A 26,709-nucleotide genomic window follows, 5' to 3' on the forward strand; every position below is an offset into this window, starting at 1 on the left:
ACATGAGGCCACTGCAGTGGTGGCTCAAAACGAAGGGGTTCTCCCCGAGGGGAAATCCGCTCCGCACGATCAAAGTCACGCGGCGATGCCTACGTGCTCTGGTCATGTGGAAAAACCCAGGGTTTTTATCTCAGGGTCCCGTGTTGGGGGCTCATGTTCGTCGCGTAACGCTAACGACAGACGCCTCTCTCACGGGCTGGGGGGCGACCATGAGTGGTCGCTCGTCCCAGGGTCTATGGCAGGAACATCAGCGGCACTGGCACATAAATCGGCTAGAGATGCTCGCAGTGTTTCTTGCATTGAAACAGTTCCTGCCCGACCTCAGGGGCCACCATGTGTTAGTCAGGACAGACAACACGTCGGTGGTCGCCTACATAAATCACCAGGGGGGTCTGAGGTCCCGTCCTTTGGACAAATTGGCACATCGGATCCTCCTGTGGGCCCAGGGGAAATTGCTGTCAATCAGGGCAGTATATATCCCCGGGGTCCTAAATCAGGAAGCAGACAGCCTGTCGAGACAGGGGCCGAGGCCCGGGGAATGGAGACTCCACCCAGAGGTGGTGGAGCTCCTATGGAAGGTTTATGGGAAAGCGGAAATAGACCTATTTGCTTCGGCGGAGAATTCCCACTGCCCGCAGTGGTTTTCTCTGACCCATCCGCTGGGGCTGGATGCCATGGTACAGGAGTGGCCGAGGCTACCTCTGTACGCCTTCCCCCCGATTGTCCTGCTTCCAGGAGTTCTGGAGAGGGTACGCCGGGACGGGGCCCAGGTACTTCTAGTGGTTCCGTACTGGCCGACCCGAGTATGGTTTTCGGACCTGATATCTCTCCTGGAAGGCTCGCCGATGGAGATTCCGACCAGGAGATTCCGACCAGTCTACTCTCTCAGGCGGGCGGGAGATTCCTGCACCCACGCCCGGAGATGTGGAAACTGTGGGCCTGGCCTCTGAGGGGGCTAGGCTCATAGAGGAAGGTCTCTCGGCCGAGGTCGTAGAGACCATCCTTCACTCCAGAGCTCCGTCCACGAGGAAACTGTACGCTCTGAAATGGAAACTTTTCTCAGCATGGTGCAGAGAACGCCAGTGGGACCCAGTTAACTGCCCGGTTGGTACAGTGCTGGAGTTTCTGCAGGCAAGGTTCTCGGCAGGGTTGACCCCCTCCACAATAAAGGTGTACGTGGCGGCCTTGGGTGCCTTCCACGTCCCTTTCGGTGGAGTGTCTTTGGGAAGACACCCTCTGATTACACGTTTCCTCCGTGGCACTTTAAGGTTGAGGCCTGTGATGCACTCGAGGGTCCCAGCATGGGACTTAGCCATTGTTTTACGGGGCTTGTCCGAGCCTCCATTCGAACCCTTGGAGGAGGTTTCGGATAAGTTCCTTACCCTCAAGACGGTATTTTTGTTGGCTATTTCATCTCTAAAGAGAATAGGAGATATTCAGTCCCTGTCTGTAGGGCCCTCATGTTTAGAGTTTGCGCCTGGGATGGTGAAAGCATTTCTGCATCCCAGGCCGGGTTATGTCCCCAAGGTTCCTACGAGCCCACGGGGCCCCATCACTCTTCAGGCGTTCTGTCCTCCTCCTTTCACGACGTCAGACCAGGAAAGATTGAATCTGCTGTGCCCTGTCAGGGCGTTAGATACTTATGTCCACAGAGCTGCCCTGTGGAGGAAAACTGATCAGCTGTTTGTCTGTTTCGGGCCCCCTAAGAAGGGGCCCCAGTATCTAAGCAGAGGATGAGCAAGTGGGTGGTCGAGGCCATCTCACTTGCTTATGAAGCGGCCGGGCAGCCGTCTCCACTGGCTGTCCGGGCGCATTCAACCAGGGGTATGGCTGCTTCAAAAGCACTTTTGTCGGGGGCTTCCCTCCACGATATTTGTAACGCGGCCGGATGGTCGTCTCCTTTAACCTTCGTCAGGTTCTATGAAGTAGACCTGGCATCTACAGTTGGGGCACAGGTACTCTCGTAACCGTGTGCGCTTCGGCTTCACACATACGAGACACTTGGTCCTATGGCGATGTGGGTATAAGCGTTCTCACAGCGTTTCGACGCAGCTCGAGTTCCCCGAAAGGGAACGTCTCAGGTTACGTATGTAACCCTAGTTCCCTGAGGGAACGAGACGCTGCGTCGCCCTGCCATACTCCCGGCGTGCCCGTGATCACTTACTTCAGGCTTTATCAGAAGCTAGTTCCTGTTTGTGTTCGCGGACCTTTTATAGTCTCCGGTTGATGACGTCATCACGTCGGCGACGTCATCACGTCGGCGACGATCGATCTCCCGATGGAATGGTTCTACAGGCGCTTCACGACGCATTAACGCAGAGGCGTTCTCACAGCGTTTCGACGCAGCGTCTCGTTCCCTCAGGGAACTAGGGTTACATACGTAACCTGAGACGTTATTCAGTTATTATGCAGTTATCATTTTCACGTTCAGCGCCACATTGTTTAAATAGCAAATGCTCTCGCGCCTATCTGTTAGTCCCATGGCCATGCTGATCTGGAAACAAGGTAGGTTCAGGCACATTGTTGATGCGTTGCTATTTTGAGGGAACTGAAAATGCTATATTTTTGGTGTTATTTAAAGGGCACGTTAGTAATATGCAAATATAGGCGAGTGCACAACACGTGTACACTCTGCTTATTACACACACTGGGACAATGCAGCAGCACACAAACATTTTTAAATCTAAAAAAAATAAAAGGATTTCTCTCAGTAGAAGCATTCAGTTTTACCACTCTAAAATTCTGCCGTGTAAATACTGAATCCTCCATAGTACAAGCCCAACTGGCTTTTAAAGGGAGTGGAAGATGAGACTCCCAAAGCACACCCATGACTCCTTAAGAGACTGTACAACCCTCTTGGACCATGTTCCTGGTGCGCTGACCGTTTTTTTGTTTTGTGTTTTTTGGTAAACTAGCAAAATTGAATTCGGACACAGTGTACTTCGCCATGTGATTCAGACCATGCGCATAGATCATGAAAATAGGACCCCAAGTATTCATATTGAAATATGTAGAAGTAAACAATCAACACATTTAAACAGTCATGTTTAAAAAAATTTCATGTTTTCTTTTATTATAACAATGTATTAGTTTTGATGGCAGTTGTCTGACATTATGGTAATCAAAGCAGATTATAAGAGAACAATTTAAAGCTGCACTTGGCTACTTTTGCTCTCGGGGTCCCCCTACAGTTTGGAAAAAATAATGTCCTCAACTACTGTCATAAGATCTGTCATCCTACAACAGGGGATGCCATCGCGCGTGCATTTGTTGACACGACAACCCTGATAGCCCTGAACTAGTGATGAGCGGGTCGTCTCATAACCCGCGGACCCCGTATGTCTATTTAATGGTCGCGGGTGGGTGGCGGGTTGTAAAAATATATACAGTGGTGCGGTGCGGGCCAAATAACTTCATAAAAGTCGCAGGTCGGTGCAGCACTAACAGTTCCCGTGAACACTGCAAGAGGAGTTCAGAGTTCTTCTGGCGTCGCGTGTGAAATGTCTTCATCCCAGGTACAGTCAGTGGCATATGTTTCAGCATGTCATATGAATATAATTTCATGGGTTTTATTTTTTTCAAACGCCAAATAATCACGATGCTCACGTTTACAAGCCAGCGTCATTATAGTAGTCTATTGGTTACTGTTTTACAGAATCTATATGATACTTCAGTTCAATGTTTGAGAGGTAGCTCACCGTAACAAGCAGGACAGCATCGGTCGGGCACGCCTCCTTCAGCTCACGCCGACGAGCAAAGCTGGTCCAATGTTGATCCTCGTCCTGCATTTAATCCCATCACTTTTTCGTTTCCTCTTATTGCTTTCCTCCAACAAAACCTTTTCTTTCTTTTGTGTCTGTGCTGCTTCGGACATGACTATATTATCCGACGAACAAAGTTGGGCTCGCACGTCCGAATTTGAGGAGGTGTGGGTGTTGGTGGAAGTGACGTATATGCCGTAAAGCAGTCGAATTTTGTAGTTCTTTTTGTTCTCGGGTTAAAAACGATACAGACCCCATCAGGCTATGGCAGACGTGTCATTCAACTTATTGTAAGTCGATTTATCATCACAAGAGTCTTAAAAAATATATTATGAAGGTTGAAAAGTTACCTAGTGCTGCTTTAATGGACATCTAAACAAACAAAAATGAATTGACAGCTGCTGTGTGTGTGTGTGTGTGTGTGTGTGTGTGTGTGTGTGTGTGTGTGTGTGTGTGTGTGTGTGTGTGTGTGTGTGTGTGTGTGGGTGGGGGTGTCAATAAATGTCTTCTCAAAAATAATAATGATAAAATTGCTTTCAAGTCTGATAATAGAACATCAGGTGCCTGAGAAACCACGGGCAATGATAAATCACCATATTTTGCCAAAAATCTAAGCTGAGAATTAACGCTGATGACTTCCATTACAACGGCGAATTAGAGCACATTGTAGACATCAAATGTTCTACACAGTAATCAGCCCAGCAGCTGAACGCTGCGCTTCCACAATCAAACTTCAGTTTCTACACTGCCGTGATAATTTCTGATAAATTATCATAGACTTTGTGTATTTGACAAATATAGAAAAGGAGAACGAAAGGTACATAAAGAGAAAGCGTTAGAAGGCAATGCACACAACCACTGCATTTTTTTTTTAATTCCAGCATTTTTTGTAACAATCCACATCTTTATACAATGTGGCGTTCACAATCATTCCTGGCTGCATTGATGTAGGTGCAGCAGAGGCCACATACTGTTCAGTTAGCGAGGGAAATTGTAGTTTTTTGGGGACGGCAAGAGTAAATTGGTCCTGATGCAGATAGAAGTGCTTTAAAATCACTATTGTTTGCTCCCTTCAACACAATAACTCAGAAGAAGCAGCGAGATTGTGTGTGTATGTGTGCATTTCTATTTTTAAGATAAATAAAGAGAGACGGAAAGATAAGAACGAGCGTTTAAAGTCTATAAAGAAGAGACATGTTGATTGTGACTGGATTTTCATATAAAACAGGGAGGTTGGAAGGTTTTTTCAGATAGCAACATCGCTAATATGACGTGTCTTTGTGCTTCCATGTGTTTGTTAGCCAATGTGTGTGCACAGGTTCGACTAATAGAGCACCCAGAGTTGACATTAAGACCAGCATTGTCGACAGTAAATAACATTCAGCGCTGCGCACACACAAAACTGTAGGGTGACAGACAGATGTATGTCTCAGAAAGGTCAGGCAGCTAAATATAACTTCCATCTTCAATCCCCTTTATGATATATTGTGTTGTCTGACGGTTAGCCAGTTACAGCAGAAAAATCTACATTGCTTTGAGATGAGAGGGGACGGTTAAGCTCAGATTTACTGGGGCCCGATTGATCGGCGCACATAAAGGGCCCTTGCGTCGGCCTGGGTCTGTTTCATTAACTAAAGTTGCAATGTAATGAACCCAGCAATGGCAATCTTGACTCCAATATTGGATGGGAAGCAAGGAAGAGGACTGAAAGAGACCTCTCAAGGGAGAGTTGTAAAAAGCTGGAATATTTAATGCTTGAATCAATGCCCACGCCAACTCTTATATCATCTAACACACGTTTTAATCATTCTTTCCCGGGATCAGAGCTATGCGGATATGGACGCTGCAGCAGAAATTTACAAGTGTTCTCTTTTCACCTGCGAATGGCAACAGTATACAAACTTTTATGAGCACGTCTGCCGGCTGCCTGTAAATTTTCCTAAACGTTTGGGAAAATTAAAAGCACAGCAGCTTGTTGCTTTATTTGTTTGTTTTTCTGGCGTCTTTTGAGTCAGCAGAAAACAATAGTTGCATCACTTTTTTTTTTTGAGTAAAACAACTTTTTTTTTTTTTTGATAGTAATTTTACATGAAGTGTTCGTCATGTTGAGATCGCATGTCAAGCCCTTACCATATCTTCATAACTTTGAGGTAATACACTTATGCATTAGGCTTCTATAATGGCATTAACTGATAAAAATGATTCTGTGGTGAAGTAAAAACAAATGTAATTTCTACATGATTAAGTTTAAAGGTTACCTATTGTGCCCATTTTCTAAACATGTCATTTAAATCTATGGTGTCCACAGAATGTGTCTTAGAAGTTTCAGCTCAAAATATACTACTGATCCTTTATTATACTATGTTGAAAAATGCAAGTTTTTAAGTAGGAATACAAATGTCCTGCCTTTTGTGTGTGTCTTTAAATGCAAATGAAATGGCGCTCCCCTTTCCATATCCAGAATAGGGTAGAGTTTTGACATCTCTGCTTCGGATAACTAGATATCATAAGTAATATGACTGACAGTGAAAATAGTGGTGTTCAGAACCGAGTCGGACACTGATAAAGGAAAGAATGAGCCAATTCTGAATGATTATTTATTTATTTATTTATTTATTTATTTATTTATTTATTTATTTATTTATTTATTTATTTATTTATTTATTTATTTATTTATTTATTTATTTATTTATTTTAGAGTATTTTCAGCTGTCTTGCAATGAAAGATTGAACATACATAAACATACACACATTTTCACTATCTTTGTGGGGACTCTCTATAAGCATAATGGTTTTTTACTGTACAAACTGTATATTATATCCCCTTACACTAAACCTATGCATCGCAAATTATTTTTTTATATATAAAAAAAAAAAAGATTTATAAGATTGCTTCCTAATGGGGACCTCAATGAGTCAGTGCTCATTCAGGTTGAAATCCCCACCGGGATATAAAAACATCAACACACACACACACACGCACACACGCACACATACAAACAAGTTGAACATGTTGTGTAATGTTCACTTATTAATTGGTGCAGCTGTGGTGATTCTGTCTAGCTGCCAACTTACCTTTACAGAAAACGTGCACAGTTTGTCTATCATGCGATTTATAGTTGGATTTTGGCAATATTAGGACTAAACGTTACTTCATGTAAACGCAACACTTCAATTAAACTAATGCTATTAAGCTCATAATCATAGCAACCATATTCACATTAAATGTAAAGATTTCCATCATAAACTAAATTGATCTACTGTGTGTTCTGTGGCTCAGTTGCCAGGAGTAAAATTAAAAGAGTCTGATGCTCACTTTTACTTCCAACAAGACCACACATGGTTTTCCTAGTACCGACTAAGATATTTTTCTTCTCACTACAGCTACTCCAGTGCGTTGAAAGCAACGGCCTTTGTACAGCAGTAAACTCTATGCTAAGAGTCCTATGTATTTTGTGACATCACAAAAGGTAGCATCTGCAAATGGCTTGTTCTTAGACACTGCTTATGATTTATGGGGATTAAAAAAAGGGATTATTCAGAGGAGTGGATGTATTTTTACTATTATAGGGTGGTTGTGTACACACTGCCGACACACATTTATGTTCAAATAAAACATAAAAAGAATTTTGCAAAATAGATCCCGTTTAAAAAACAAGTACATTTTATATTAGTACTCAATTTAAGCTTTTAGAAATTACAGCTCAAATATCAACTTTATAAAATTAAGTAAAACCTACTCAACTTTTCTGATACTGGTGTTGTCATTGTTGCACTGGGACATATAGTTATATCATTGCTTTTGATGTTAGGTTTAGTACATTAATTTAATTTTCTATTCAAAATGTCACATTCATACTCAAAAATGATTCAATGAATGTTCCCGTTATTGTGTATTGTGTACCAAGTATTGAGGTCTCTGTGTTAAGGTGGTTACCACAGTACTTCTATTGTATAGATAATGCTTTATACGTAATATCTACTGCATTATTTACTTAGAAAAAAAGTGAACACCCTAAATGCATGGCTTAATTCCGTGTTACTGTTTGAGTAAAATGTTCTTGAAACAGAATATTGCAAAGTAAACTTCACACACTATTATTGCATTATTGTAATGTATAACAATAATGAGGTGCAAATAGTATGTATCTGTCAAAATAAAGTATAAATGACTGAACAAAGAACTGCAACTTTATATGGTTTAAATATAATATATCACTATTTTCACTTAGTAAATAGAATCTACAGCTATTTGCACTTAGTGTAAATATAATCTATAGCTATGAAAATGTGTTGATTTCATTTATTGTTAATAAACTCTAGTTGCTATTTACACTTGCATCTATTGCTACTGGCACTTAGTGTAAATAGCAACTAGATTATATTTACATTTAGTGCAATAGCTGCTGCCAACAAAAAATTAGCAAGCAATTTAGAAACTAACAATGTAGTGAATATAAACCATAAAAATAAAGTGCCCATTCGTTTGTTCTTCGTTCGTTATTATTATTACTATTATTATTATTATTATTATTATTATTATTATTATTATTATTATTATTATTATTATTATTATTATTATTATTAATAATAATAATAATAATAATAATAATAATAATAATAATACTAATAATAATAATAATAATAATAATAATAATAATAATAATAATTATTATTATTATTATTATTATTATTATTATTATTATCATTATTATTATTATTATAAAACACTGTTTATATTCAAAATACCACAGTATTGCATCAAACAACTGTGGTAACGCAGCATTGGCACTTTTTTTTGCCTGGCACATTCGTTTTTAACGTGTCAGGGTTTGTTTACCTTCCATCAAATTACTCTATGGCATTTCCATCCTTTACAACTTTAGTGTAGGAGGTCGATACAGCCTTTGTGAAGATTCACAAATGTTCTGACAGAAAGGAGAGAAATGATTTCATCCACTTCACTGTCAACCAGCAGCCGTATAAAAATCTGAATGTTGCTTATTGATTTCTTGTTTCTATTCACCGTTAGATAAGAGGTTAAACATTTGTAAATGGCAAAGGACAAAACGGCGGCTGGAAAGTAAAAGTGAACTGGAGTTTAATAAGTAGATGGTACTTGACTCGGAGAAGAAATAATTGTGAAAGCTTATGCGTTTCATCGAGGGTCATTAATGCAATGCAACTCTTAATTTGAGTTCACCTCAAAAAAAGTTAAAACATTATTTCAAGAAGCTTATTCTGGCACAATCCCACCGGTCTGCCACCAATCAGCGTCCTTTTTCAGAAGCGTACGCAATATAGTGAAATGTTCATTAAACGCATCCTGCAATCACACAAACCGCTTCATGCATCTGTGCGATGTTCCTTTAGCCCACATGCAGTCAACTCATTTCAGAGAGTATCAAATAATTCTAGTCCCCCCTCTCGGATATGAATATCCCAGCATGCAACTTTGATTTCTCTCTTCTTCTACTGATGCTCTTTTCTTCCTTATTAACGAGACCTCTCCTGATGTTCCCATTACAGGATTGATTGCAGTTATTTGCAGAGAGTCTCATTCATACTATAATCTTCGGCACAAATCTCGCTCGCGATACGCGTCTGCATAAAGGGGCACAATCGGTTCGGTTAAATCTTGTTGGTTTAATGCGAGCCCGCCCCCACGTCGCTGCAAAATTCCCATTAACCAAAGCATGATTCATGGTTATTCATTGAGAAAGTGGAGCTGATTAAAAAAAAGGGGGGGAAAGAAAGGAAACCAATTGAAGTTGTTGTAATAATGAAGCATAATGGTCAGTCCCACAATCCTCTCTGATACCCAACAGCAGTTATCCGTTATGCAGTTATCCCCCCCCCCCACACACACACACACAGACAGACAGACACACAGACAGACAGACACACACACACAGCAGGAGACATTTAAGCTGTAAACTTAATTATCTTGAACAGAATTTGTCCACTTGTAACAGAAAACCAAGAAATCATCAAGACGAAAACACAATTTTTCTGAGTCCCCAACAAAGCTTCTTAAACGCTTAGTGACGCAGATCTGTGTGGGAGAATACAAATAATCCAGCAAACAAAAGCTGCCCACTCTTCTCACAGCACGGGACGCCAATGTGGCTTTGTTTACCGAACGTGATGCGAAACACTGATCGGCGAACCGCTGCCAAATGCGACTCGCATGGGACCGCAACCGAATGATGGGATAATTTCTTATCTGGCTGGAGTACAAATACTTATGCAAACAAATATCCTGCAGAGTGAAGAAACGCAAGCCACCCTCGTCTGGACAGCCGGCCGACGCGTCACACCTGCGCGAACAGCAAGAGACACTGAAATTGCTAGAGTTAAATACTACAGAGGCAGCCGCATGAAACGACAGCACCCACGCAGCGTAATGGAACCCCAGACACGTAAAGATCACTGACTCTTTGCTCTGAGAGTCGTAGCGTGTGGGCATTAATCAGTCACTCAAATCGAAGAGGCTTCCAGTCATCCAGGCTGCTTAATAAGACAATCACCTGGCCTCATTATCAAGCTCCCTGTGCACCTTACCTGGCATCAAAAAGGTGTGAGGAGAATATTCTGAGAGGATCACATGGAAGAGACACCATCGATAAGCAGAAGGAGTCAAATGAGGATTTGTTTTATCCGCCTCAGAAGGGAATCACACTCTTTAAACTACTATTGACTTTTTTTAAAGTGAGCTGATTCGAAACTGTCTACTAACAATGTGCCGTACAAGAAATGACTGTTTACATACGAGCACTCAACGGTGACACTTCTAACACCCCAGAAAAAGAGCTATTTCAGATTAACGCCTAGATGAAATTGACCAACAAGTCCTTTGTGTGCTTGTTGAAACACTCGTTCTACATGCTGCATGATCCCTCATTGATCTAGAGACACTGATTAGATTTGACAGTTTGCGATCATTATGTTCGGTTGTTTTAATAAGACCAGTGGCCATTTGCATAAACACAGCCATTCTGTTGAGACTATTAGGAACTTGCCTGACAAGCTAGCACTTTTGATTATTAAATTAGAGCAAGCTAAGTTTTTAAAGAAACATTATGACCAAAAAAGTTATGACCAGTCCTAAAGAAAAAATAAACTTGACATCATGCTTATGCTCTTAATCCAACAAATGAAGATTTTGTATGAATAAGATCCATAAACTGTAAAAAAAAAAAAAAAAAAAGTAGTGTCTGTGACATAACCCATAGGATTCTGAAGAGCCGTTCTAAAGCATAAAGTAAGGACGAGCTGGCCGTTGCTTTCTTGAAAGCGTTTCATCGAGCATCACGCCCGGATAACGGAAAATGGGCAAAGAGACGGGGCGTGGGCGGAGCTGAGGTGACGCGATGACTAACAAACAGCAGATAAATGGCCATCCACATGTCAATCAAAGTGGCCACGTCCTTAATTATGCAGAACTTTAAGTCTTCATATAATGTAACCCCCCCCCCCCCCACCCACACACACACACACACTGTTGTCATGAAGGGCATAATTAGCTGTATAGATCACAACCACAATTTGTACCATTTTTTTTAAGTTGGGAATTTTAACATGGGGCTCAATGAGATTCTGCTCCTTTGTGGAGCCTGTCCCTAGTGGTCAGTCGATGAATTGCAGTTTAAGTCACTTCCATATTGGCTTCAACAGAAACTGGGTGAGGTTGTCCCTTGATAAGATCTCTATAGTATACATAATGGGACATTATAGCTGGCCCATATTAGCTGTTTTTAATGTGCAATATTTGATAATAAAAATAAAAGTATATTAAAAAAATATATTTTTTGCGTCCACTGTAATATGATATAATTTAAATCTGCTGTTAATAATGATTTTTTTTTGGGGGGAGATGCATGCTTAATTTTTTAAGTTATCGACTCGTTAAGAAAATGTGCCCAATATATTAAAGCTGATAAATAATTGATTATTTCCTCATTATTTCCTAATGAGAACATTATGATTGTGTGCTTGGGCATGGCTTTTAATGTTGAGAATGTTTTTGTAATCCGGTTCTCAAAAATCATATACAACTTTGGATTTAGATTTATCAGCCAATATATCGGTTACTGGCTTTCCAAATTTAAAGAATTATCGGTATCAGCAAAAATATTTTTAATAAAATTCAATTTAATAAAATGTTATATAAAACTTAAATATTTAAGTGAGAAAGATGTGCACAACCACATTTTTTTCTTTTCTTTTAAATAAATCAACAAGGATGCATTAAATTGATCTAAATTGATCTATTCTGAAGAACTTGGAAGAGTGGTTTCTATTTTTATCCAAACAACTTTGTGCCCAATCAGATATTGACTAGTAAGCCCATGTCTAGACCTAACATCTCAAAAGCACAAATGGATGTTTTTAGTCAAAGGGGGTGGTAGACTTTGAAAGCTGCCTTTCCGTCAGGGAGAGTATTTTAGAAGAGGAAGATGGAGGGTGATAATGGATGAAAATTTCCTTCTGACCCCATTCACTCTCCCTCTGTGAGTGACACCTGTCTTTCAAAGTGATTGGTGCTACTGGCACATTCATATAACAAGGCAAAAGAGGAAGATGAGAGAGAGAAGTATATTGAAGCGCATCAACATGCACACAAAAATGTGAAAGCAAAAAGATAAGGGGCAAAGATAGGGGTGAGGCTTCAAAGCGTGTTAGAAGTGGAAAGACAGAAATGACAGATTTACTTGCTTCTATTTTGAACATATGCTTTCTTCCTTGTGAGAACACATTCACTGAAAGCAATATCCCGCTTCTAATTCAGTTCAACAGGAAGAAAGCTAGATTTCTTTTAAAGCACAGGCTCACAGAAGTATCAGTCACATTCTATCTATTTTGTTATGTTAGCATCACCATAAAAAAAAAAAAAAGTTATATAGCCACAAGCAACAATCTAAGAACATGTTTCAAGAACATAGACAATTCTCAGAAAACTAGGTAAAGTGATCCTAATGGAAATGCCACACGTGTATACAAACGGTTATGACGATTGACCAATCATAATTAAAAATAACTGCAGGTGAATTTTCATTGGCTCTTGGCAGCCATTGTTGTGAATTTGATTGACTGAATATGTTAGCCTTAAAGAGTTGCTAAAAAAAGTTTCCCTAAAAGCCACATTTGCTAAATAAAATGGTTAAGATGAAATGAATTTGCAATAGCATCATACTAGTCTCTTACTATTTCTGCCACATCTTTAGTATACTGAATTCATATAAAGATATTAATAACCTACTTTCTTTTATTGAACATTTAATTTTAATAGCATTCTGAATTCATAATTTCTAACATGTATATAGCAGAAACAGCAAGAGAAGTATGCTAGTAGTAGCATAATGAAATCATATACATCAGATAGTAATATATTGCAGAAACAGTATTAGTGTTATAACGCCCACAGCGTACTGAATTAATTTCTTCAAATATTTATATTGTAGAAACCCTTACGATAGTTAAATATTCAAAAAAAGTATAATGAATTATTTTCTTTGTATGGCAGAAATGGTTTAAGAGGTTAGTATACGTTTCAGTAAACTATTATAATATTTAAATGGCATAAATTATATTTGGAATAGGATATTGAATATCAAACTGAATTATCTTCAAATATATAGACATACTGTAGAAATAGTAAAGTTAGTATTCTAATATGGATCAAACACAATTCTTATCTTTATATAGCAGACATAATAAGAAAAATAGTATGCTATTTGGAAAAACATACTGAATTTATATCTGTTAAAAGTAAAACATTTTTGCTCATAATTTAGCACAAAAATAAAAAATAAAATAAATAGTCTAAATGGGGTTGGACAAGGTTTTGCATGAGATGTATAAATGTTGCGTGTGCTCAAAATAAAATCTGTGTACACAATTGTCCACATACATCCTGGGATTATTAAAAAATAAATGGGTGTAAATATGTGTAAATATGTAAATATGTGTACACCGCACAGACACTCTAGATCATATGTACACACTCTTTCACTAGAGGGAGCAAAGTAATGAAGTAAACAGAACGATTTAAACTGACTGATAGACACATTTAGAGTAAATGTGCCATTTCATTTATATACATTTAAATATAAATATTTGCAGTGGATGCACTGCTTTTGAACACTTTTCCTGTTTGAATTTTTTAACTAGCGAGGGCTGCTTGGAGCATGATAATTCAGCTTTAAAATGTGCACAAGCAGACAGTAGCCTAATGATAACCCCTTTTGTGGTTTTCCAAATATTAGTAAAAATACCACTGAAGGATAGAATTAGAAGAAAACGGTAAGATATGCACAGTTTATGTATTAAATGTTTTGTCAGTTATGCGCTGAGTCAGGCAATTATTTACACTTTAAAAAACAAGGCCTCTCTCTTTCCATTAAAAATATATAACCATCCTAAAATATTTAACTTATAGGCAAAACTGCATAAATTTGATTTGTTTAAAGCAATTAAAAAGTACTACTTGGCCAGTGGAGAAGATTAAGAATAGACCTTCTTGGTAAACTTTCCCTGAAATGTATTTTATATTATTTAGATTTATTTATTCCAAAACAAGGCAAGGATACTGAATGATTTTTAGCAATGTGTTTTTTTGCCAATGTGATGGCACATAGGCCATATGCCTGCCTCCTGCGCAGATAATCCTGGTTCAAATCCCGCTTGGAGCGGGTCGACTAACGGCCGTTTCACACATACTCCGTCTGCAGTGCGTGTGCGTGTGCGTGTGCGTTGCGTGTTGCGTTGCGCATGCGGTGCAGGATCTACACCCCCTGTTGTGCTTTCATATATGCTGCGTTTGCAAACACAGCATTATTTTTTATTTAAAATCCAAAAGATGTTACTGAACATGGCTCGTCAGAATTCCAATTCTCTTTGTTTACTCTTTCATAGAAGTCAGGTTAACGTAGCTTACTACATTTAAACAACATTTTATTCAATTAATTAATTCATATTTATATAGCCTAGTACTTTAGATTTAGCTTACACAAGTGGCAAAACATTTAAACATAGGTTATAGCCATAAATCACAAACATTTTAAATTAAAAAAAAAAACTTACAATAGGCTATTCAAAAACAGCCGACTCTCGTATTTTCTTTAGTTTTTAAACCCTTTTAAAAGAAATCCTGCAGGTCTTAAAGAACTTTGTTTTTCACCTCCAAGAAAGGACAAGTGCTATCCATAAAGGCACTTTTTTTTACTTAAGGCCGTGTGTCCACCAAAGTGTTTTTAGCCAGCTGAAAACACTAGACGCTCAGCTGAAAACGCCTCGCTGTGAGCGCTTGAGAGCGTTTTGGCAGGCAGCGTTTTTTTCTCCTCAGTTGAGACTTGCTTATTGTTATGATACAGAAAATCTGTGGAGGTCTTTCTAATTTCACAGGTAGTTTGTTCCTGTATTGATTCTATATAAAATTGCAGATACAATGTTAAGTATTTGCTCTGGCATTTGTTTTAAATCATTTTGTTCTGTTATTATTGCTTGTTGTCATCTGATGACGACATGCAGAATGTGGCAGTTGGTCTGTGTTGTGTTTGTCCCGCCCCTCCTCCACTGTGATTGGATGGCTGGGTAAAAAGTGACAGTGATGAGCGCTGCGTTTTACTCAAAGTTGAACATTCTTCAACTCTCGGCGACCAGTAAAAAACGCTGAGCGCTCAGCACGTGAGCGTGAAATACTCACTCAACGCCTCGATGCGCTCCAGGCGTTCTAAAAACGCGGCCTTCTCATTGAAAACAATTGAAAACGGCAGCCAGCAGCGTGAAAAAACGCTTTGGTGGACACACGGCCTTAATGCCAGGTGTCGTTTCCTTGCTTTACTTGAGAAAAAAGGCATGTGTTGACTTCGAAACAAGAGTATGTTTTAAATTATATGCATCTGTGGTGAAATTACTAGAAAATTGTATTAAAATTGAAATTACTAGTGAAATTTTCGCGTCAGTACATGTCTATTTTAATGCGAACAATGTTCTGTCACTTTAATGCAGCAGTGCAGCACAGCAAAAAAATAGACTCGGTACGAAAACGATCGGTACACTGCTACAGACCGCACCAAACCTGGAACGGACTAACGGACCAGATCCTCGTGCAGCGTGAAGGCTGTAATCCGTTAACATGGGTACGGAAAAAAATACGCACCGCATACACACTGCAGACGGAGTATGTGTGAAACGGGCGTAAGACCTGGTAAAACTGTGGTTGTCGATTGTAAATTTTATTAAAAGTACACGTCCCCCCTGTCCCCTGCATAATCTACGCCCATGATCTCATATTTTATATGTCTTGTACTGTTAAAAATGGTACCATGTGGATTGGAATAGGATATGCAAATGACGCCATGCATAGTAAAACTAGGCGTTACAAACTCCATTTATGGAGACATGGTGGATATGTGTGTACGCACAATCTCCACTGACTGGGTTTCATAAAGGGAATTTTGCACAGGGACTGTGTACGCATGGTTTTATAAATCTGAAAACGTATGAAATCTAGCCTCAGGTGGCTATAGGTAAATTGGTGCTTGGTCTCCTAAAAAGCATCAAAACTCAATACTTCATATTTCTTGAATCTCACTATTACCGCTGTTGGTGCAAGGCAACAAAAATAATTTTAAAAAGCATTTTACTTCATTTACCATAGATGGTTCCTCTGTGACTCGCACATCCTCCACAGATTAGCAAGCACAGCCTGGACGAAGTTTAATTGGGATTTTAGTGGGAATGAGCCACGGCGCCGAGCAGAGAGACGGCGTCCAGCTCGTGTCCACTGCTGTCGGAGCAGACAAGCATGCGATCTGTTGACTGGCACATGCTGTGCCATCGCGTTTTTTTTTGTCCCTTAAAAAACAGCGGCTGGGAGATTAGCATGGCAATTATCTTTGAGGCAATTATCAGCCAGCAAGATGAAGATGACTGCTTTCCAAGGTGTTTCTTTGTGTGTTTAATAGCTGTAGAGTAGTTTGATAAATCGTCAGAGCGAGTTTATGCGATGCTGGAATTCACAGCTGATGGATCTGTTTGAGGTGTGATACGGTGAGAACTCAATTAATTAGTATGGGTTTTGTCTTTTCATTAACCTACTCTGACATTTTCAACAAACTATGCAAACTAAGATTTAGGATGCCACCAAATTAATGAGGAAGTGTGGAATCGAGGAACTTGTCGCAGGATTGCAGCTAGGAAGGTACCGGTGAGGATTCAGTCGTCAACAGTAACATCCATGCAAGAAGATGTGCAGAGATGCATAGAGGGGAGAAAAGCCACAATGTTTTCACTTGACGAACATGCATCCTTACGAACTTCAGCATATAGTCTTTTAATATTATTTGAGTGTGACAGATCATTCTGTATCCAGTCTATTTCTACACATTTTCAGTGGCAGATTAGCCTGCGGTTTGACTAACAAAAGCAGCTGTGGTTTGTGTCGTTGGGGAATGATTACCGATGCACAGTGAGGCTATAACACCAGGTTAGAGCAACACAAAAGGTATCTGAAATGCATTCAGCTCTAAATGAGTTGAAAGCAAACAAAAGTGAATGTTTTATCACATGTTGCACATTTTTGGCTTCTGTTCTCACACACCTTACACTCTAAAAGCCTTAAAGATTTCTCTCGCACCCTCGGTTTCTCATAAACACGGAACAAGCTCACTGCTTTCTCGCTCTCTGACACAGTCTCTCACCTGATTCGTCGTCAGACTTGTTCTCGTTCTCAGAGTCGGTGAGGGTGAGGGCCGAGTTCTCCCGGCTAGAGAGGCCAGAACTGCGGCGGGACTTGATGCCGTGGCCCCCCCACAGCTGGATGGCTCGCTCCGGTGAGATAGGACCCTCCGGGTCGGAGTCGGCGTCCGAGCCAGCACTCAGAGAGTAACCGCGCTGCAAGAGGCCGATCTCTGGGCAGTACGCGTTCTGATGCGGGGCCGGGTCACAAATGCCCAGCTCGGCTAAAGTAAAGTTACCTAAAATGATCAAAATAAAGCACAATCAGTTCGATGATTTAGAGGAACTGAAAGAATTCACTGATGCTGCCTTGATGCACCCCGTCAGGGGCGTAGCCAGAACTTATTTTTCAGAGGTGGCCAGGTAAGACCCAGTGATTTTATGTGTGAGTGAGCGTGTATAACCATGTATAATATTTGGTAATTTCGTTGGCTAAACCTTTATATTTTTTCTATGTGAACATGCACTTCAAGAACATTTTTTGTACACTTATCCTAACCTTCTGCTACCATTCCTGCCATACAAAGAAAATAATTCAGTGTGCTTTTCTAATAGCAAACTAATGTAAGGGTTTCTACAATATAAATATTTGAAGAAATTAATTCAGTAAGCTTTTGTCATAATGGCATACTATTACTGTTTCTGCCATATATTACTATCCACTAGCATACTTCTCTTGCTGTTTCTGCCATATAAATGATAGAAATTATGAATTCAGAATGCTATTAAACTGAAACATTGTTTCTACAATAAAAAAATATTTCAATAGATTAATTCAGTAGGTTATTCATATCTTTATGTACATGGCCTTTGTGCCAGTGTCAGTTCTTTTTAACTGAGAAAAAGCAACTGTTAAAGATGTTAAAAAAGCTTGCGCAACAGGTGTGACAAGAGGGGTTGCCAAGCTTCAATCAGTAATGTCGCCCCATAGCTACGCCCCTGCACCCTATGAAGACATCAAGCCATCTACACACACTATACATTACAAGTATATCTAGGAACTAATAAATGAGACTATCACAGTCAGCAATGCACTGCAAAACACTCTCTAATAACAAATACCTAAAATCATTACTAAGCAGGACATAAAACACAAGATGTCATGATGCCAGTACTTTGGCAGGATCTCAATAGTGAAACACAGCATATATTATGATACTAGACCAGAATTATAGCATTAATATTAATCAAACAAACAACAATTATCAACAACTCACTGCTCTTGCCACTTATTTCTGAGTGTTTATTTGAATAATGGTTTATTAATCGTTTTATTAACGATTATACTTTTAGATGGTTTTGTTCAAATTTACAATAAACTTATCTCTTTTTTTTTGTGGTTATTTACCATACTGTAGTTTTTACTGGGGTGCCCATATCTTGCAATATCAGTGATACTGGTATATCAACTGCTGTGCTGAAACTCTGTTCTCTCTGTTCTGATACTCGTTCTAGACAGAAAGGAGAAGCTGTGACACACTTGTACAGTACTTGAGTAATTACTAATTATACTTCAATTATTGTACTTATGTATTGGGTTATGAAATGTTTACCTTTACTCAAGTACCTTTGAAATTAAACAATTACGAAGCCAATCCAAAATATAGCTTTTTTATTTTTACACTTACACTTTACAATTATTATCAAAAGTATACATTTCATTAGTCTCCATACAGTAAACTATCTTCTTATGGATAGTTTAAATGACATATTTACTAGCTTCTATTTAGAACATAGGCAGTATCCCACAGTTCAGTTGCAAGAAAGCTTGGTTTTCTCAAGCAGAGGCCATGGCTTAATTGGAAATTGATGTGTTATGCTCATACAAATGTATTCAACCTTGTGAAATTTCACTTCAGTCTAAAGACATTCATTTTTATAATAATAATAAACCCAAAAGTTAAAAGTATATAATATTCAAATAATAATAATTACATATATATAGATCCTTTAAGTCCTGTAAGCTGCCAGGTGTATTGGACTTGTTTGTTCAGCACATCCCACAGATGCTCGATTGTATTGAGATCTGGGGAATTTGGAGGCCAAGTCAACACATCAAACTCGTTGTTGTGCTCCTCAAACCATTCCTGAACCATTTTTGCTTTGTGGCAGGGTGCATTATCCTGGTCTGACACAATGCTTAAGTAGGTGTGGCGTAGCACCAAATTTTGGGCCCTGGGTACAAACCATCTTGCTGGGCCCCCGTACCATGTATGTGTATGTATAGAAAACGGACTTCCCTGCCTCGGGCCCTGGTTACTCAGTACCCTTTATCCCCCTAGTCCCACTCCCCTGGTGGTATGTGTTGGGACTCTTCTTGAGCAGTTTGAGCTACAGTAGCTTGTCTGTTTGATCAGACCACATGGGCCAGCCTTTGCTCCCCACATGCATCAATGAGCCTTGGACACTTATGACCCTGTCGCTGGTTCACCACTGTTTCTTCCTTGGACCACTTTGATAGATACTGACCACTGCAGGGAACATCCCACAAGAGTAGCAGTTTTGGAGATCCTCTGATCCAGTCGTCTAGCCATCACAATTTGGGCCTTGTTAAACTGGCTCAAATCCTTATGCTTGTCCATTTTTTTTCTGCTTGTAACATCAACTTTGTCGAGAAAATGTTCACTCTCTGCCTAATATATTCCACCCACTAACATGTGCTATGATAAAGAGATAATCTGTGTTATTCACATAATGTTATGCCTGATTGGTGTATTATAATAAATCAATGTATATTAATATAATATAATATACTTAATATAATTGTTGTGTAATATCTCAATATTATATCTCTGTATATCTCAATTGCATGTTTAAAATATTTATACTACTTTTAGTGTTTTACTATATGCTCTTTTAAGTTTTAAGGCACTATTGTAAAATTGCTTTGCAACAATATTTACTTTAAAAAAAACACTATGACGTAACGTGATTGAACATTTAAACTTAGGACAGACGTTACAAGGCAAATGAGAGCAGCAGGGCTCAGAGGTTTAACTGCTCAAATCACTGTACATCCATTCAGTCAGAAGCTCATATGTGGTGCAGGGCAAATGGGCCTATTTTATCCTGCAGCTCTTTACCTGCTGTGAAATTTCCCTCACAGCATAACACCTCCTGCTTTGATGAGTGTGACCACACTCATGCACATACACAGCCCCAACACACACCACATTCACAGAAAGCTGGACATAACCCCTCCACAAACTAATATATATATATATATATATAAATATATTGCACATCATCCAAATTAAAGCACATCAAAGTGAATCGATAAACACAAGGGAGTCCCAATTAAGGACAGGCTCTGGGATAAACAATTAAAGGATAAGGCGTGCGCAACCAATTTCTTCTCTCCAGTAATTAAAAGAGTCAATGCATGCCCTCCAATCAGCTGAAAATGAAGAAGCAATTTAAGCTCTTTAAGGCAGGAATCTTGAATCGATATTGCTAGAATCAAGAGACCTTAATAGAGTTGCTTTATTCCTGACTATGTGGTGGGTGGACATAAAGCAAAAAAAACACACACAAAAAAAAACAAAACAAAAAAAAAACACTTGATTCTAGTAGTGAAACGGTAATTATTCCTTTTAAAATTACATTAAAGTTGTGGGAACTGGAGACATTTACAACTACTAATATTACTACAGCTAAACGATAACACTCAATATTTCTTTGCTATATTCTACAAACACAACTAGTACTGCTACCAGTCTAGTCAGACCGTACTGTACCTGACATGAAGTAGCTCAGGAACGGAGAAAGATCCATGAAGTCTGTGAGGGCAACAACACAAAATGCAACCTTTAGCCTAATACCCAACTAATTCACATCTAACCTGCAACATGCATCACTTCTGAAAAACATTGGGTTTGCTTAAACTTTTCATAAAAGTACAATATAAAAGTAATCTATTTAAAATGCTATTCCTATTAAAGAAAGAAACAAAAAGAAAGAGAGTTGTATGATACTTCTGAAGAAGTTTCCAGTCATATTTTTTTTCTGTTGTCCAGCTTAGAGCCAGAGCCATATGCATGAAGACGCATACTTGCATGTTTGTTGGAAATCAGCAGACTGTGAACAAAAAGACCATCTTGCTTCCGTTTTATGTTTACAAATTTCTAGTACAGCCAGATGGAAAAATACCATAGTAAACCAAAAGAACAGGCATCTTTTTCCAAAACTGGGAATCATTCCCGGAGTGGGGACCGATCCCAAAAAACACACTCAAAGCTGTCAAAATCACAACTCCCAAAGGAGGTGGTCTTTCAGTAAGAGGCCACAAAAACAAACCCACTACTCAAGACCTCATAAAATCATCAAAATGTCTCCTAATATCAATATGTTCTTTTAAAGTCCTCAGAAATGCAACAGTATTGTGTGTGCGTGTGTGTGTGTGCGTGTGCATGCGTGTGTGTGTGTGTGTTTGTGTGGTGAAAGCAGTTCTTTTTACAACAAGAGATTATTCTCTTGTGGGTTATTTACCCAATTACACTTTTCATTATTTCATTACTGATCATCTGGACTTTACTCTTGTCTTTATGCCTCTCATAAGCTCCTACGATCAGAGATCATGCCTTTTTCTTCATGTTCACTTCTCCTGCCAGTAACTGCAATAAGAGCCACCACGCTCCATATTATCTTGACCTTTGGCTTTCTATTTCTCTGCTCACTCTTTTCCTGACAGTGGTCCTCAAATAGTAGAACTCAATTTGTACATGTCATGCATTTGCTGAGGTTACTAAACTGTTTCCTGCAGCTATCAAATAGGATGGCTTTGGAGGAAGTAAAACAATTTGTGCAGGATCCATGGTTGTCTAAGACATCACAGCTTTTATTAGGGATGCACCGATATCACTTTTTCCAGAAGGTGAATACCAACACCTGTACTTGTACTGCATTTGTAATTTTAAATATATTATGTAGAAAAACCAAAAATGAATCAAATTTGTTGATTTAAAATTGTTTAGCAAATATATATTTCCTTCAGTTATTTCATAAATGAAAATTCTGCCATTAATTACTTACCTTCATGTCGTTCGACACTCGTAAGACCTTTATTCAGCTTTGGAACATAAATGAAGATATTTTTGTTGAAATCAGATGGTACAGATTGACACCTATGTGATTTTCTTTCTCAGGACACATAAAAGGCACTAAAGACGTCGTTACAAAGCCCATCTCACTACAGTGGTTCTACAATCATTTTATAAAGTGATGAGAATAGTTTTTGTGCGCAATAAAAACAACTAAATAACGGCTTATATAGTGATGGGCCAATTTCAAAACAAAGCTTCGTAAAGCCTCGAAGCATTTTGAATCAGCGTATCAATTCATGATTCGAGAAAATCACTTGGCAATCCGAACCGTTGATTCGATACAATGATTTATTAAGCTCGAGGCTTCAGGAAGCTGTTTTGAAATTGGCCACACTATACAAGTCATTATTTAGTTTTTTTTTTTTTTTTTTTTTTTCGCACAAAAAACTATTCTCGTCTCTTCATAAAATGATTGTAAAGCCACTGAGGTGGGCTTTGTAACGACGTCTTTAGTGCCTTTATGGCTCTTGAGAGAGGAAATTAAATTGTTGTCAACATAGGCCATTCTGAGCCATCGAATTTCAACAAAAAAATTCTTAATTTGTGTTCCGAAGATGAACAAAGCTCTTACGGATCAATACTGTATTGTAACAATATATGTATTGTATCTTAACGACATGAGGGTAAGTAATTAATGACTTTCAAAATCATTTTTGGGTGAACTAACCATTTAAGTATGCCTATTAAAATGTATTGTACAAGACTCTGTTACGTTCACTGTTGAATCTATTGCTATATCATATTTTATATTTTATTTAATAGCAGAGCACATATTTAGAGCAGCTTCAGCAGGGCTCAATGCTTTGTTTTTGTTTTTTGTTTTTTTTTGTTTTTAAACTGACCTGGTTGGGTCAGTGGTTCAAATGTTTAGATACCAGTGAAATATCACAAATCTCTATTACAATTGTGATGCTATACAGCAAAAGTGACTAATTAATATGGATGGGTAAAAAAAAAAAGAAAAGATTATTGATATTGATAGTCATCCTGTTTTCAGTTGATGAATTAAAGGGACATTGTATTTGTTCTTTGTTACCTTTGTATGAAACAAAGTTTCAGATTTCAAATAACAAAACAATTTTTTGGCTAAATTAAAAAAAAATAATAATAATACTGTTTTGACATTGTTTAATGTGTATGACAGATCGCACCTCAGCTCAAGAGAAGCGCGTAGCTCATATTAACTGGTAATCTTATCCACTTCAGTACCAGCTACAGTACGAAATAATCTCGAATGAACATCTGAAGGTATGTTAAAAAATACATTACAAATTTGCAAAATTTGTATCATGTCTCCTGTAATCAGTGTTTTAACAACATAAAGATGTCAATAAAACATCTTGTAAACAACGTAACATCACATTTAACTCAGAAAAAAACAACCCAGGCTCATTGGAAATACGTGACTCTGCCTACATTTTTGCAACACCCGAATGATGTACCTCCAGGTAAGTTTACCGGCACTTTTTGGGTGAAACGTCCACCGGAGGCGCTAAGTTGTAATATTTTTTCTCCATTCCCAGACTGATCTCCTGAAATGGCGTATGTATGCCATTTTGGCGTGCTATCAAGATGCATAATCGGTGGACGTTTCACCCAAAAAGTGCAGGTAAACGTACCTGGAGGTACATAATTCGGGTGTTGCAAAAATGTAGGCAGAGTCACGTATTTCCAATGAGCCTGGGTTGGAAAAAACATATACAGTGACCACAGACTTGATAGTCAGCTAGAACAATTAACCCTATAGACCCTGTAACACTGTATTGTTTACAGGTTTTAATTTTGGGGTGAAATATTATTTTAACATAACCCTGACAAATATAAAGAAATAGATATAACATCGTATTTCTGACTTCTCTTTTATATCAGAAATTGCTCATTTATCTCTCGCAAATTCAGACTTTAACTCGCAATTGTGAGCTTATATCTGTCACGTACACACAAAGGAAATGGTGCGAGGACTCAAGTGCAGAAAATAATATATTTATTTATAACAAATAAAACAAACTCAAAACAAAACCCACGAGGGGGAAAAACACATAATAGAATAATAACATATAAACTTAAACAAACCAACAGAATCACGGGGAGGACGGAGGACGGAAGACGCAGACATTACACAAGGATCCAACACAGACTGACAAACACAAGGAGATTATAAAGGGAACAAACAAGGCAGATAATGAGGGAGAACAGGTGGGGCAAATGAACCAATAATCAGATAACAAGGGGGAGGGAACTGACAGGGACACGAGCACATGCTCAACATAACAAAACCCACAAGTGCACACACGACAGGACAGGCATGTGACATTACCCCCTCCTTAAGGAGCGGCTACCAGACGCTCCACTAGGGACGGGAGGGACAGACCCGGGCGGGACGGGAGGGACAGACCAGGGAGGGACGGGAGGGACAGACCAGGGAGGGACGGGAGGGACAGACCAGGGAGGGACGGGAGGAACAGACCAGGGGGGCACGGGAGGGACAGACCAGGGGGGCACGGGAGGGACAGACCAGGGGGGCACGGGAGGGACAGACCAGGGGGGCACGGGAGGGACAGACCAGGGGGGCACGGGAGGGACAGACCAGGGGGGCACGGGAGGGACAGACCAGGGGGGCACGGGAGGGACAGACAAAGAAGGTACAGACAAGGGAGGGGTAAACAAGGGAGGAACGAGGAAAACAAAAAGTTCAGGAGGCCATGGTGGCCCACAAAGTTCGAATGGCCAGGGCGGCCCACCGAGTTCGGGAGGCCCACCAAGTTCAAGCGGCCGGGGCGGCCCATAGAGTTCAGGCAGCCAGGGCAGTGCGGGTAGAGCAGGACGCCAGGGAGGCGCGGTGAGAGCAGGGTGCCAGAGAGGCGCGGTGAGTGCAGGGGGCGCCAGGGAGGCGCGGTGAGAGCAGGACGCTTTAGTGGCGCGGTGAGAGCAGGACGCTTTAGTGGCGCGGTGAGAGCAGGACGCCTCAGCGGCGCACGGAGAGCAGGACGCCTCAGCGGCGCACGGAGAGCAGGACGCCTCAGCGGCGCACGGAGAGCAGGACGCCTCAGCGGCGCACGGAGAGCAGGACGCCTCAGCGGCGCACGGAGAGCAGGACGCCTCAGCGGCGCACGGAGAGCAGGACGCCTCAGCGGCGCACGGAGAGCAGGACGCCTCAGCGGCGCACGGAGAGCAGGACGCCTCAGCGGCGCACGGAGAGCAGGACGCCTCAGCGGCGCACGGAGAGCAGGACGCCTCAGCGGCGCACGGAGAGCAGGACGCCTCAGCGGCGCACGGAGAGCAGGACGCCTCAGCGGCGCACGGAGAGCAGGGCGCCTCAGCGGCGCACGGAGAGCAGGACGCCTCAGCGGCGCACGGAGAGCAGGGCGCCTCAGCGGCGCACGGAGAGCAGGGCGCCTCAGGGGCGCAGGGAGAGCAGGGCGCCTCAGCGGCGCAGGGAGAGCAGGGCGCCTCAGCGGCGCAGGGAGAGCAGGGCGCCTCAGCGGCGCAGGGAGAGCAGGGCGCCTCAGCGGCGCAGGGAGAGCAGGGCGCCTCAGCGGCGCAGGCAGGGCGTTGGGGAAACTTCTCCAGTCCAGCAGTATCCACCGGCACTGGGACCACCGGAATACGATCTGCTGGCATTGGGACCACCGGAACATGATCTGCCGGAACTGGGACCACCGGAACATGATCCGCCGGCACAGGGACCACCGGAACATGATCCACCGGCACAGGGACCACCGGAACACGATCCACCGGCACAGGGACCACCGAAACACGATCCGCCGGAACTGAGACCACCGGCACACGATCCACCGGAACTGGGACCACCGGAACTGCCTCCGGGGCTTCGGATAAAGCCCTGTGCTCTTTCCACGCATGCAGGACTGCCACCACAAAGCATCCCATCACAGCCCTCCAGGCCGTTTCCGGACTCGGGACCACCGGAACGGAGTCCACCGGCACAGGGACCACCGGAACACGATCCACCGGCACAGGGACCACCGGAACACGATCCACCGGCACAGGGACCACCGGAACACGATCCACCGGCACAGGGACCACCGGAACACGATCCACCGGCACAGGGACCACCGGAACACGATCCACCGGCACAGGGACCA

At 40.8% G+C, this 26,709-nt stretch overlaps 1 protein-coding gene across 3 annotated transcripts in view; it reads right to left on the reverse strand.

The window, feature by feature from the left end:
* tenm2a (teneurin transmembrane protein 2a) overlaps positions 1-26,709 on the reverse strand; it is a 429,404-nt gene that overhangs the window by 284,622 nt on the left and 118,073 nt on the right. For all 3 annotated transcript variants that reach the window (XM_067457752.1, XM_067457750.1, XM_067457751.1), the window contains exon 3: positions 17,468-17,743. In XM_067457752.1, the coding sequence (XP_067313853.1) occupies positions 17,468-17,743 (276 nt within the window). The remainder of the gene's footprint in view (positions 1-17,467; positions 17,744-26,709) is intronic.

The sequence above is a fragment of the Pseudorasbora parva genome, chromosome 11 (assembly GCF_024679245.1).
Source record: "Pseudorasbora parva isolate DD20220531a chromosome 11, ASM2467924v1, whole genome shotgun sequence".
Lineage (NCBI taxonomy): Eukaryota > Metazoa > Chordata > Actinopteri > Cypriniformes > Gobionidae > Pseudorasbora > Pseudorasbora parva.